Raw genomic sequence first — 15,208 nt, forward strand, 5'->3', positions numbered from 1 at the left:
CAATAAAAAAAAACATAATACCCACCTCAAAGCACACAACTGAGAATAACGACATCCAATGCAACACCAAGTTACACTGACTATCCAGGACAAACTAATTTTGAACTAAAACTTCAAAACAAACCATCATTAATTAGTAATCTCTAGAGGCTGAGCTCCCTCCTTGGTGCCTCTCACTATTTCCTCATCTCCTCAGCTAGCAGCAAAACCACTCTTGACTGCATTAGTTTTGATTACTTGTTAGACAAGGAGATTCTCCTTTGGCTAACCAGGATTGCACTATATGTGGCCACTAGGACTTTGTCACTTATAGAGCATCGGCAACCCTAGAAGATTGGAACTGTGGTCTGGAAGACCTGTGGCAGGATGAAGAAGGATTGTTACACAAAGTTCCCCTCCCTTCTTTGTTCTAGGCCTTCAATGATTATAACTAAACATTGGCTTTCATGCCAAGGCGCTTCTTAATCCATACCCAACGTCTCCTAGATTTAGGAGGCAGAAAAAAAAAAGAATACAATAATTGAAACAAAGAAAGAACATTTTGGAAGGCAAGAGGAAGTCTAACAGGCACTATAGTAGATATGTTTTAGTGGACTAGCAATTCCCGTAAGAAGTGTGATAGCACTCATTCCATAGGTGGGTCAATCAGGCTTCTTCAATTGTCAGTTCATGTTTCGTTGCTTCCTCAATGTTTTTAAGCTGACGAAGCACCCATTCTCTTTCTTTCTTTCTCTGTTATAGAAAAGAAAATATTTATTTAGTCAACCTAATCCATTCAGATATCATCTGCTTAAAAAAAAAAAAAAGCAACAAGAAAAAATACCACAGAAACACAACTTACACAAAGGTGTTATGAACCAAACTGGATTTTGGTTGAAGTTTTCCATTTGTTTTAAGTTAAGAAGCCTTTCCTCTCAGAGTGAGCAAATTTTTCCGAGTTACCAACATACACACTAACAACATGGCAGAGTGGAGAATCCAAACCACAACAGAATTTGATAGCTTCAAACTGACATGACAGGCTTCATCATCTAACTCCGCTGACACCCTATCCTTTCTATAAGGTTTCCAAAGGCCCCTTGCCAGTTATCAAAGATCTAGGAAATTGAGTTCTCATTCTCTACAGAGCAGAGGAGCGAGGTCTGCATATGATTTATTAATCTAAGATTTCCCCAGGAAACCATACACTAATTGAATGACTACACACAAGATGCCATTTGCCATCACTGCCATTCTTTTATAAATCACAACAATTTGGGTTAAACTAGGAAAGCAGTAGATTATTTGTCCTGTTTTACTTAACTTGCCAACATCAAATGAAACTTGATAATTTAAAATCAATGATTTATTCCCATTCTTAAATTCCTCCTGCAGAAAGGTATCTTAAACTGTACTTTTGCACTAGGCATGCAAGTTCACAAACTGAAGCAAGTACTGGTTTGGAAGGCTATATTCACATCTAGGCTGTGATTAGTAATGATACCACAGAGTCTAGACAGTTACTACCTAATTTAGAAGTATATGCTCACACTGGTAAAGTTACAGAACATTTCCACAACTAAAATACTCCCACATTACTAGAAAGAACTGTATATATTCAGCACTGGTAGAAAGTTGTGTAGCTTAGCTATTTCATAACTAAGGGAAAGCAATTACCACAAGAGCTTTATCAGTTTTCTTCTTCCAGGTTTTTGCTATCAAGGGATCTTTTATTCCTGGTATTCCAGTAAAAAGCCACGAAGGCCCACTCTTGGGAGTTACTGCAGCCTCCTCAGATGTTTTGGTAGAAGCTTGAGTTTCCAAATTTGGAACACCTTTGTCACTTGTCTCTTCATTAGATTCATCAGAGGCCAGCACTGTGGAAAGCCTTCTTCTAGAAAATACAGCCCGAGAGCCTTGGCTAGTTTCTTTGTTTAGTTCTTGCGAGTCAAATACTCTTGAAATGCTTGGGGACATACGAGGGAAGTATGCTTCAACACTTACTAATGATACTTGAGCAAATGATCTGCTTAGATTTGACTTTGACACTGGAGATCTATAAACTCTCTTACTGGCATCTTGATCCTTGATTGACTGGTTTGATAGATCTGTAAGAGATGGTATTGTTCTTGAAAGCATTGAGTTCACAGGAGTGCTGTGTTTCACCTTTCTCTTTTTCAGAGATCTTTTCACATTCAGAAAAGAATCTTCTTCCAACATCTTGAAGTCAGGTTTACTACCTTAAGGAAATAAGCAGAGAAAATTGTGTCATCACTCACAAAATGAGAAAAACGATGTAAGGTATTCAGCTGCAAAAACAAACGCAAGGTGTTCCTGGTTTTGTGCATGAATTCTATTTTTACAAGGAATTTATCCTTTGTATAGATCAGTATTCAAGGATTTGGAAGAGCCATGTTGAAGATAGAACGTTAGAAGAGAGCTTGTCACGCATACAACACTTGCTTCTGTTCTAGCCTTCTGCATGTGGAGGTGCACATAAGCTGGATTTAATTTTTTTTTTTTTTTTTAAATCTCATTAACTGCAATGTCATTAAGACAGTGCTTTACCTTCCAGAGTATAGAAATAAAATACTCCTAGGGTCACTGCTTCTAACACTGGGTACGTGGATTAAAACTATTACATGCCAATGATTACCATAGGGTAGCAAAAACTCAAGCACTCTAGAGAAACGTGCAGAGAAGTTCTGGATTCAAGTGAGCATCTCTTACTCCACTTGACATTTTGTTTCTCTTTATTTGCTTAAGTGAGGGCTCACAAACCTCTCATTCCCTCCTATTTAACATTTGGCTTACTACTTCAGATGACCTTAAAACAATTGTGTTCTGTGCAAGTCTCTTTTCAACTGAATATACAACAATGGCATGGATGATTGTTAGCAGCATTATCCCTAGCCATTTGCCAACTTCCAACTAAAAGGAAGTTGACTTCTTAAGCTTAATTTGTCCTTAGAAGCCTAGGACAAATATATCCAGTTTAAGATTTAAGATAAATATCTTAATTAAATGAGCAGATAAGTACTTCTAGTAAGTGTTGAGCTCTTTGCTTTCATGAGGCAGTTTGGATATTTCATGCTGGTAGATTGCATGAAGCTCATCAAGGGGAAAATAGGTTTTAAGTGCCCATATTCTGAGCCTCATAGATCAAAGGCTTGGCTGGGGGTTGGTGAGGTATAGCAACAAGGCAATGAAGAGGGACACAGGAAGACAGGGAGATATATTTACTGAAATGAAACACATCAGTTCTCCATTCCTTGTCAGTGTTTTGTATTTGTGTAGGGTCTGAATTCAGCAGTTTCACATCACTGTGTTCCTGAAGAACAGGGGGCAAGAGGTAGAAAGTTATTCTTCAATGCAGTAAGTCAGGTGTTTTGTGTTGTGGGCCATTTTTCCTCCTCTCTCTCTCTTCTTAGAGAAAGGCTGAGGTGGAGTGGGGGAAGAAAGCCACATTTTATTTGAATATCCATTTCTCCTCTCACTCCTCAGCAATGCTATCTTTTGTGACACTTTATAAGCAGCACTCAGCCTACAGATACCATGTTTTTCCTTTCCTGTTCAGACATAGAATCATGGAATTGTTTAGAATCATAGACTCATTCAGATTGGCAAACCTCTAATATCATCAAGTTGAACTGTAAACCTGCCAAGTCCACCACATCTACACAGCTTTTTGAAGACCTCCAGGGATGGTGACTTCACACTTCCCTGGGCAGCCTCTTCCAGCACTCGATAATCCTTTCAGTGAAGAAATTTTCTAACATCCAGTCAAGCCTCCTCTAGCACAACTTGAGGCCATTTCCTCTCATCCAGATCATGTGTTACTAGAGAGAAGAAGCCAACACACATCTTGCTACAAACCTCCTTTCAGGTGATTTGAGAGAGCAATTAGGTCTCCCCTCAGACTCTGCTTCTCCAGACTAAACAATCCCAGTTCCTTCAGCCACTCCTTATAAGACTTGTGCTCCAGACCCTTCACCAGCTTTGTTGATCTTGTTCGCACACACTCCAGCAACATTCTTGTACTGACGGGCCCAAAACCGAACATCATATTCAAGGTGCAGTCTCACCAGTGCCAATTACAGGGATGACAATTGCTTCCCCACTCTTGCCAGCCACACCATTTCTGATACCAGCCAGGGTGCTACTGGCCTTCTTGGCCACATGGGCACACTGCTGGCTCATGTTCAGCCAGCTACCAACCAGTCTTTTTCCATCAGACAGCTTTTTAGCCACTGCAGTTGTTGTGTGCCAAGCGTAGGTCCCGACACTTGGCTTTGTTAAACTTCATACAACTGGCCATGGTCCATCAATTCAACTGTAAATATCCCTGTGTAGAGCCTTCCTACCCTCAAGCAGACTGACACTCATACCAACCTGGTGTTCTCTGCAACCTTAGTCAGGGCCAACTCAATCCACTTCTCCAGATATTGAACATTCACCACAACTCTCCAAGACTGGCCATCCATCCAGTTTTTACCCAGCAAAGACTACACCTATGCAAGCCATGAGCAGCCAGTTTCTGCAGGATGGTGCCACGGGAAACAGTGTTAAAGGCTTCAATAAATTATAGGTAGACAACATTCACAGGCTTTCCCTCATGTACTTTAGGGGTCACCTTGTCTTAGAAGTAGATCAAGTTTGTCAAGCAGGACCTGCCTTACATAAGCCCATGCTGGCTTGCCCCTGATAATTTGGTGGTATTGTACATGCCATATGATGGCACTCAAGATGACCTGCTCCACAAATTTCCTTGGCATAGATGTGAGGCTGACAGGGCTATAGTTCCCTGAATCCTCCTTCTAGCCCTACTTGTAGATGGGAGCACCCCAGTTAGCCAGGACTGGTGATACATGATTGTAAGTGGCTTGGCAAGTGCTTCTGCTAGTTCCTTCAGAACACCTGGCTGAATCTTTTCTGGCTCTGTAAACATTTGTATGACTAAGCGGTGTAGCAGGTTGTTAATCGTACCCACTTGAATTATAGTAGATTCATTCCACTCCCCATCCATGTCTTGCAGCTCAAGGGACTGGCTACCCAGAGAACAACTGAGTTTACTGTTAAAACACTGACATGAAGAAAGCATTAAGTATCTCAGCCTTTTCCTCATCCTTGATCACCAAGTTTCCCCTCCACATTCAATAAAGAATGGAGATTCTCCTCAACTCTCCTTTTGCTGACAAGGTATTTACAGAAACATCTTTTATTGTCTTTTATGGCAGTAACCAGATTAAGTACTAGTTCAGATTTGGCCTTTCTAGTTTTCTCCCTGTATAACCTCACAACATCCTTGTAGTCCTCCTCAGTTGCCTGCCCCTTCTTTCAAGTGCCTTTTCATTTTTTTTCTGCATTCCAACAAGAGCTCTCTGTTCAGACAAGCTGGTCATCTTCCTCACTGGCTGACCTTTCGGCACATAAGGACAGTCTGCTCCTGTGTCTTTAAGATTTCCTTCTTGAAAGAAGTCCAGTCTTCCTGGATGCCTTTGCCCTTCTGGACTATCTCCAAGGGGAGCTTTGTTGACCAGTCTCAAACAGGCCATAGTCTGCCCTCCAGAAGTCCATGGCAGTGGTTTTGCTGACTCTGTTCCTTACTTCACCAATAATCTAGAACTCCACTATGTCACTAAGCCCAAGACAGCCTCTGACTACCACATGTCCCACCAGTCCTTCTCTGTTTGTAAACAGCAGCTCAGATGAGGTACCTTCCCTTGTAGGGTCACTCACCAGCTGTTTTAGGAAGTTATCTTCACACACTCCAGGAAGTTCCTAAACTGTTTCCTTTTTGCTGGATTGCATTTCTAGCATATCTCTGATGGGCTGGAATCTCCTCCTGGGCAAGGGCTAGCAATTGTGAGACTTCTCCCAGCTGCTTATAGAATACTTTGTCTGCAGATTGACTTCCCTTAGTTTTTTATGATAGAAATTTACTAGCAGTAAACTTGCATGATTAAACTTAGAGAAAGAATAAGAAGTTTACCACCCCCACATCAAGCCCATTCTAGCTATATAATTTAATGCTTTCCCCCTTACTTGTTAAAATTTACATGGTCAATTAAAATATATTATTTATTTAAACTTTGGGTTTAGAGAACATTTTTAACCAAATCTTCTGAGAAATACTTTTTTTCACATATTTCTATGCTTTAGAAATACATACAAGCAACACACTTTGTATTCAGTCATTGTAATAACATATAATATCTATATAACATATGTAATATCCATTATAGATGAAGGATAGAAGAAGTCTAAAGACAACAGAAAAAAATAAACCATTTAGGAATGCCACTGTCTACCATGAAGAATGCATCTTGAAGCAACTCGAGCAAAAGAAAACAGCCTTACCAGACCTACCAAGTCCTCTCTGATGTTTTCCTCTACTTCTCAAGTAACCTAGCTTCAGCTGCTACTTCACTTCTTATAGTCCTGCTAGGCTCCCAACCTCCTTTGCTACAGAGACTCCCTAAATCATACATTTAGCTTCTTTTTTAGGAGTTTCAGCTGTGCTGATAACTGAATAAACTACTAAATAGAAATCTAGTATGAATTAATCATAGGAAAATGGGCTATCCGACTTGTCTATGTGCTATGTTTATTGCTATTTAATCTCTGCTGCTTGCTGCTTATTTCAATCACAAAAAGACAACTAGCAGTTAATTCGCTTCACGTGTCTGCTTAAGGCACATTGAGGGTCTGTCACAAGGTGGATGTGTGTTGATCAACATATGCATGTTTATGGAGTATATCTGCTCCCAGTGAGTTTTTATTTTTTCATTGCTTCTCTTGCCCAAAATATAAGTGAGAAAACAAATGTTAAATCTGTCATGAAGAAGTTCTTTTAGGAAAACAAGTAATGAGAATAAACAGAAGATTTTCCCGCAGCCTGAATTTCACAGTGTTTGCAGCTAACAACTGTGGAAATAGAAATACTTTATCTTGAAGTAAGTGGTTTCAAAATATCAGCTTTTAGATGAGAATTACACTGGTTTGAAATGGGATGGTTCAAATGGAGGATCATAATTTTTGTTACAAGAGAAAAGCAGCTGGAGTGCACCAGCCCAGCTGAATTGCAAGTCAGCTCTGTGGTGGATGGCAGTAAGCAGCTGCTACCACAACACCATAGAGCAAGCACAGGTGTGAGGGAGCATGTGCAGAAATACTAGGGTAGCCCTTTCTGACAAAGCATGACCTGTGGACCCTTAAAACATAAGTTGATCAGACAGGCTGATCAGGGCTTTATGTGGGTGACCTGAGGTTGCAGAGTGCGTGTAGCGCAGACAGAGGGGCAAAGGGCTGATCTCACTGGGATTTTAACTTGTGGTTCCAGCAAGTCTGAGCATTTCAAACCTAATCATAAACCACTGTCTCTTGCCACAGTACTAATTGCACTATAAATAGAGGATTGGAGCTACCAGTTCAATATTTAGGAATAACAGTTTTTCAGTATATAGGGAAGGCTTCTAGGTTTAAATTATGTGCCCCTAAGGAACTGAAAGAGAGCTTGAGAAATGGAGGCACTTTACAATCACATGGATTGCACGAGTAAACATCCTGGAAATAAATAGTCTGTCCAGGATAAGCTATTTATTTCCTAAATTCCCAGGGGAGGTTCCTACAGGAATATTTTGAAAACTAAACAAAAACTATTTTGAGATATTCGTGGCTGGCCAAAAAAAAAAAAAAAAAAAAAAAAAATCAGTCCTTAATAAACATGGAAGAGGGTAGACCAACCCTTACCTTATTTTGATATTAGTAGTTAGTTTTCAAAGTAGTGGCCTTGTGGCTTGCTGAGTAAACCCACCAGGTCGGCCATAGCGTACCTTGCAAAGCCTGGCAAGCCAGTTCTTTATATAGCACAGAGCGGAGAGCTATGTCTTGACATAATGTTGCAATGTTTGTACTGTCCTGCTGTGTCAGTGGGCCACAATATCACCTCTCCCAGTGACAGAGTGGGACAATGCTGTGCAGCATGAACCTCCATAAGAAGCATTTTGGTGGGTCTGAACAAAATTGATATATTTTCACTGGACCCTTTCAAAAACTCCTGTCCTTGGCTTCCAGCTTGTGCTTTGCTCTCCTTGCCATGCTTGCCCTTGTTTTCTAGTGTATCCTTTTCACGACATCTCACACTCCACCAGTGCTGTTTGTAGCTGCATCATCTTTATGCCTGCCTTTCATGGCCTTTTCCTACAAACCTCTTAAAAATAACTTCCACTTTTCTGCAAAGCCATTACTTGCTATTTCTTCTGGGTCTTTTTGCCAAACGTTCTCAAGATACTTATTAGGAGATTTGAAGTTTTTCTGACTGCTAGCCATGTCCTACAGATTTAGCTTTTTATGAAGTGGTAGAAGGATGTTACAGAGAACAGGAAGGACGTAACCATGCAGAGATAAGACAAAAAAAGAGCCCAAAATTAATGCAAGCATGTGGAACTCAGCAGACCAGCTGCAGTGATATTACCTTGGCCTTGGTGCATCTCTAGCATGGATGTGGAAAACCCAAGCTCTGGCATGAGTAGCACCTTGAAGGCTTCTTGCACCTTTCAAAAAATGACACATACTGTGTCTTGCACTCGCACCTATTCATTATGAACAATTCCTTCACTGAAATTTCTTTCCTTGGCATGGTCATCTTCCCCCTCAGCACTGTCTACCTGACATTTTAGAGCAATAACTCCATAAGTCTGTTTATCTCCAGCTGTTTTGTCTATGTTTACACACCTTCCACTCTTTTGCTGTGTGATGCTGATGGCACACAATTCTAACAATAATATTATACAGCTCTGTCTATATTATATCAAACCCCATACTGCTTTATATTTATGGCTTGAAAGATTCTTTTGTTGATCTCATTTTAGGAGATAAATTCATCTCCCTTTCAAAATTTGTTCCAAGAATACAAAACCCACATAGTAAATGATTTAAATATATTTTTTTTTGCATTCCTTTGTGGGAAGCATTAATTTTTAATATTTTTGCTTCCAAAACCAACAAAAGTGGGGAAAATAAAAACAGCATAGTGTTTTGTTCAAATTTCAGGCCTCTCATTCTAGTTCAAATGCGTGAATTCGATTTAGAGACATGAAACTTTGAGGAGGCCTCATCTAGAAGAGAACAAAACTGGAATTATTTTTTCAATTTATGAAGAAATAACATACATGCAGGGACATAAAGGGACATGTTTTTCCCTTGGTGTTCTGGTCTAATCTGAGAGACTACACTTCTTCAAGTGTTGCTCTATTAATTTCTTCATTTCTCATATCTGATGATATTGCCAGTTTTATTGAAGAGAACTTGGATGCTGAACTAGCCCTTAACTCATATGCTTCCCTAATATATTATATTGAATTGCATGTGTAATTCTAGTTTGTGAAGTCACAAATCTTAGAAAAGTGTCCAAGCAGTTAGAAGTTAGGTGCAGTCCTTCATGGACAGAATGGTATCAGGCCTTCTCCCTGCTCTAGCAACAAGTTCTATACCCTGCTGGGAATCCGTTACCATACAACCAGGATAAAGAGGTAGATGAAGCATTCTACAAGTGGCTGGCAGAACTCTCACAGTTGCTAGTCCTTGTTCTCGTGAGGGACTTCTACTTAACGAACATCTGCTGGAAATACAGCACAGCAGAGAGGAAACAGTCTAAGAGGCTCCTGGAACATGTGGAAGACAATTTCCTGACACACCTGGTAAGTGAGCCTAATAGAGGAGGTGACTCACTTCACCTGCTGTTTACAAACAGAGAAGGATTGGTGGGAGATGTGGTAGTCAGAGGCCGTCTTGGCCTTAGTAACTGATAGAGTTCTAGATTCATGGTGAATTAAAGAGGGAGGTCAGCAAAGCAACTGCCATGGGCAGAGTATTCCAGAGGGCATACTTTGGCCTGTTGGGAGTCTGGTTGAGAAAGTGCCTTGGGAAACATTCCTGAAGAGCAAAGGAGTGCAGGAAGCCTGGGTGGTCTTGAAGAAGGAAGTCTTAAAGGCCATCCCCATGTGCCACAAGATACAGAAGACACACTGGGGACGATGACCAGCCTGGCAGAACAGTCTCTGTTGGCAGAGACTCAGGAGAAAAAGGAGACGAAGGATTAATTTGTCAGGTTCTAGTACTGATGCTTATTTCAGTCATACTGATCTATGCTGGTTTCAGGGAAAGCTGCTTTCCTTCTTTTCCCCTTGCATTAGGAATGTTTGGGCCATCTATTATCTACTGGATCCACAATACATCTTTCAGCTAGAACTTACTCTGGCCACTGTTGTAAGAGATAACAAAAAATGTTTTTACAAATATATTAACAAAAACAAGAGACCCAAGGAGAGTATCCAGCCTTTATGGGGGGAACATTACCACCAAGCATGAGAAAAAAACTGAGGTATTTAATGCCTTCTTTGCCTCAGTCTTTAATAGTCAGACCAGTTGTCTCCAGCGTACTCAGCTTTCTGAGCTGGAAACAGGGACGGAGAGCAGAATAAACCCCAGCAGTTAGTGACATGATATGCCACCTGGATACTCACAAGTGTATGGGGCTGGATGGGATACATCCAAGAGTACTGAGGGAGTGGTTGGAGGGGCTTGCCAAGACATTCTCCATCATTTATCAGCAGTCCTGGATAACAGGGGAGGTCTGAGATGACTGGAGCCTTGCCAATGTGGTGCTAATCTACAAGAAGGTCCAGAAGGAGGATTCAGGGAACTACAGGCCTGTCAGCCTGGCCTTGGTGCCAAAGAAGATTACGGAGCAGATCACCTTGAATGTGCTAATCAGACATGTGCAGGACAACCAGAGGATAAAGTCCGGCCAACATAGGTTCTGAAAGGCAGGTACTAGTTGACCAACCTGATCCACATCTATGGCCAGGTGGCTTGCCTAGTGGATAAAGGAAATCCTGTGGATGTTATTTACCTGGACTTCAGTAAAACCTTTGAAACCATTTCCCTCAGCTTTCTCTTGGAGAAACTGACTGCTCATGTAGGGCAGGTATTCTTTGCTGGGTGAAAACTGGCTGGATGGCCAGTCCCAGAGAGTTGTGGTTCATGGCCAGTCACACATGGTGTTCCCTAGGGCTCAATGTTGCGGCTAGTTCTGCTGGATACATTTATCAATGATCTGGAGAAGGGGATCAAGTGCACCCTGAGTTAAACTTGCAGAGAACACCAAGTTGGCATGAGTGTCAATCTGCTTGAGGGTAGGAAGGCTCTGCAGAGGGATGTGGACAGGCTAAATTGATGCGCCATGGCCAGTTGTATGAGGTTTAACAAGCAACACAACAACTCCATGCAATGCTACCGCTTTGAGGAAGAATAGCTGGAAAGCTGCCTGATGGAAGAGGACTGGGTGCTGCTGGTTGTTAGCCAGCTGAACATGAGCCAGCAGTGTGCCTGGGTGGTCAAGAAGGCCAGTAGCACCCTGGCTAGTGTCAGAAATGGAGTGGCTATCAGGTGTGGGGAAGTGATTGATCCCCTGTAATTGGCACTGGTGAGACTGCACCTCAAATATGGTGTTCGGTTTTGGGCCCATAAGTATAAGAATGTTGCTGTAGTGTGTGCAAAGAAGGGCAATAAAGCTGGTGAAGGGTCTGGAGCACAAGTCTTATGAGGAGTGGCTGAAGGAACTGGGATTGTTTAGTCTGGAGAAGCAGAGTCTGAGGGGAGACCTAATTGCTCTCTCAAATCACCTGAAAGGAGGTTTGTAGAGAGATGTGTGTTGGTTTCTTCTCCAAAGTAACATGTGATCTGGATGAGAGGAAATGGCCTCAAGTTGTGCTAGAGGCGGTTTAGACTGGATGTTAGGGAAAATTTCTTCACTGAAAGGATTATCAAGCACTGGAAGAAGCTACCCAGGGAAGTGGTGGAGTCACCATTCCTGGAAGTGTTAAAAAAATCATGTAGATGTGGCACTTTGAGTCATGGTGGTGTTGGTCTGGTGGTGAACTTGATCTTAGAGGTCTTTTCTATCCTTAATGATTCTACGATCCTATGATTCTAGACTCCCTGGAAAGCCATTGAAACAGAAACAGCTGAACACTGCCTGTGGGCTTAGTCTCTTTAAGTACACAAATTTGCACAGAGGAACCCAGAGGGACTTTGTAGAAGCACCTTAGCACTTTATTTCCACTTATTTTCACAAGAATTACATGCTTGGGTATTACTGAAAATGCTGTGATTCATGATAGGGGGAGACAGTAATTTTATATCTGTGTTTTGAAGACACTATAGGATAGAATGAATGGAATGGATTTTTTTTCTTTTTGAGTTGGAAGGCATCTACAATGATCATTGAGTCCAACTGCCTGACCAATTCAGGGTTGATCAAAAGTTTAAGCATGTTATTCAGAGCGTTGTCCTCTTACACTCTGAAAGGCTTGAGGCATTGACTACTTCCCTGGAAAGCCTGTCCCTGGGTCTGATGACCCTCTTGATAAAGAAATGCTTCCTAGTGTCAAGTCTGAACCTCCCCCGACACAACTTTATGCTATTCCCATGCATCCTGGCCCTGGATCCCAGGGAGAATCTCCCTCCCCCCCCCACTCAGGAAGCTGTAAGGAACAGTGAGCCTTCTTTTCTCCAAACTGGACAAACCCAAAGTCTTTAGCTTCTTCTCAGAGGATATGCTTTCCAGCTCTTTCACCAACAAAATCTCTGTGGAAGTCTTTGGAAACGAAGGACTATACAAATCCTTTGTGGTCTGCTAAATAAGATTTTCAGTGCCTGAAAAACACTTACGTTTGTTTATGAAAATGCTTTCCTGAAAACTGAAATTTTTTGCCTTATGGAAGACTTTCCTCATAGTTGGTAGAATCATGCTCAGTCGTGATTTTATGATCACTGAAGAAAAATATGGCATTATTTGTGGTGGTACCTTTGTGACTGTTGAAATATCCCAATTTTTCCGTGTGGCAATGACCTTTTTTTAATGGCCAGAGGCAAGGTCTAGGTCTTTGCCTACAGTTTCTTGGAACAGACTTAAGTGTGGTATAATTTCCACTCCAGCTCCTGTCATAGAAGCATCTCATAAGCCTGAGAGGAAGGCTTTAGGGAATCCTGGTCAGATGGTTTGGGAAAAGCTATGAGGAAAGGAATGACTGTACTAGCATTATGCTGAGTCACAATGTGTGCTTCAGATTATGCATTGCTACAGATTTGGGGTAGTGTACCTCTGCTATGACTGGATCTGTCCAACTGGACAACAAATCTGATTTTGCTCACTCAAACCCACAAAACTGATATGCTAACACATTTCACAGCTGCTCAAAAAGCCAAAACCTTATTTAAATGTCTAAACCACCTACCATACGATTCATTTCAGTGAGAGTGAGGAATAATGAAACTTGGCTCTTTGTCTCAGAAACACTGCAAATGTTCTTGAATGTTTTTAATTTAGAAGTTAATGTTATAAAATTTTCACCTAGGTCCACAAGTGCAGGGAACTGAAAGTAGTATTCTAACAGCCAATTTTTTTTTTTTTCTGCTTTATTTTAGCATTCAAACTGAGTAAACAAAAGCCTTAAAGGAACACACCTTTATACCTTACAGATAAGTTCAGTGCCACATCCTCCCTCAGCATGGACTAACTCTGCTCTTAGATGCAGTGCTTGGTGTCTATGGGAGAAGAGGATTAGGCTGTACATATCTGAAGATGCTGCTGTCGATTAAGGCATTAAATAAAAATTATTGCCTCTCTTGGTTAAACAAGGTTGTCATACACAAGCAGCCACTCTGAAAACATTGTGGGGAATATCTAAATGCAGAAAGCATCTTTTTTATCCAAAGATCTGGCAGATTAATATTTGACTTCAAAAAGTCTAGTTACCTCAGTAGTAAGAAACTAGGTGCACTTCAATAGCAGTAGAGGTCACTGACCTTGATAAAATCAATGTGCCACTGCCTGCCTTTGTAATTACGTCAATGACTCCTCCTCATTATATGCTTATCCACTTCAGTCTTACTACCGTGCCACAGGGTGTTCCATCTGCATGTTGTTTATTCACTAGACGGTGTCCTATACACTTTCTACGTGTTTCCTCACCCCAGAAATCAATTTGAGTTAATATTCAACTGGGACCTTTCCTCACTAACTTGCTGTGTGTTTTCTGATATGACTGCTCCTTTCTAATTATGTTGGCAGTGCTGCTGAGCAGCACATAGTATTATTGCCAAAGTTCAATAAACATACAGAGTAACTATAGAGTTTTGGGGAAAACAATCAGTGGTGCTTTCATGACCTTTGGCAACGGTATGATCACAGTTTGGCCAATGCCAAACAAATGTCTACCTTTAAATCTCTCAGCAACCAGAAAATGATGTATTTGCTTTACTTTATTATATCTAATAATAAACAAAAAATGCTGTGTTTGTGCAGTGCAGTAGCGTGGCCAGATTGAGTCTAGCCCTGTGCAGAATTCAAGCCAGATGAATATCAATGTCTTTTTGTTTTTGTGTTAGAATTGCACAGATGAATCCCCAGGTGGTCTGAGATGAGCAAATGCTAATGAAATCATCTGTGTACCACTGACTTAGTGAAGCAGAGTATTTGTGATAGGAAGCTCATCTGCTTTGTCTGTGATGGTGTAGTAATTGATCTGTTACACTGTGTTTATGAAAGCTCTCGTTGACATCTTCAGACTATGCCTAGTAAATGGAAAGGTGAACATTCATTATAATCATGATTACTTCTTCATCGCTAGGTCCTTGCAATTATTCATTGCTTGCTATGGTTAAAACTAATGATAGCAGACCAATATCTGGTTAGAAATAGAGAAACAGCTTGGGAGGCTCATATTCATTTAACTTTAAAAGCTGGTTTCTATTGTCTAAGTTTTGAGCCTGAAAATCTACCCAAATTACTGCTGCAATTGATAGCAGAAATAATCTGCACAGGACTGGATGTTTAGGAGCAGGACTCCTAAGCAGCCTGGCTATACCTCAAGATCTCCATCCTCAAATGCTCTTTCTGTAGTTCAGGTTGATGAGAGTTAGAGTTGTCAGAGACAATTTCCACTACAGGGCTCACTTTCCATCTATGGCTTTTTTTTTTTTTTTTTTTTTTTTTTTTTCCTTCAGAATGGCCCAAATGAGATTAAGGTCCATGACTGGTACCTGTGTAATTGCTTCCTTCCACTGAATATCATGTTCTGCCAACGGGAACAGTGAACAGTGCATCAGGTGACCTACTGCCCTAAAGAATGGCTGCAAGACTGGAAGACTTAGAGATAGATAC

General features: G+C 41.0%; 1 protein-coding gene across 1 annotated transcript; it reads right to left on the bottom strand.

The window, feature by feature from the left end:
* Window positions 1-62: 62 nt before the first annotated feature.
* CCDC201 (coiled-coil domain containing 201) lies at window positions 63-7,804 on the bottom strand. The gene is made up of 3 exons (XM_054060166.1): window positions 7,732-7,804; window positions 1,657-2,219; window positions 63-732 (listed from the first exon to the last, which is right to left on the bottom strand). Exons 2-3 carry the CDS (start codon window positions 2,197-2,199, stop codon window positions 646-648), a joined length of 630 nt encoding a protein of 209 aa, XP_053916141.1. The 5' UTR covers window positions 2,200-2,219; window positions 7,732-7,804; the 3' UTR covers window positions 63-645.
* Window positions 7,805-15,208: the final 7,404 nt, after the last annotated feature.

The sequence above is a fragment of the Cuculus canorus genome, chromosome 2, assembly GCF_017976375.1.
Source record: "Cuculus canorus isolate bCucCan1 chromosome 2, bCucCan1.pri, whole genome shotgun sequence".
Taxonomy (NCBI): Eukaryota; Metazoa; Chordata; class Aves; order Cuculiformes; family Cuculidae; genus Cuculus; species Cuculus canorus.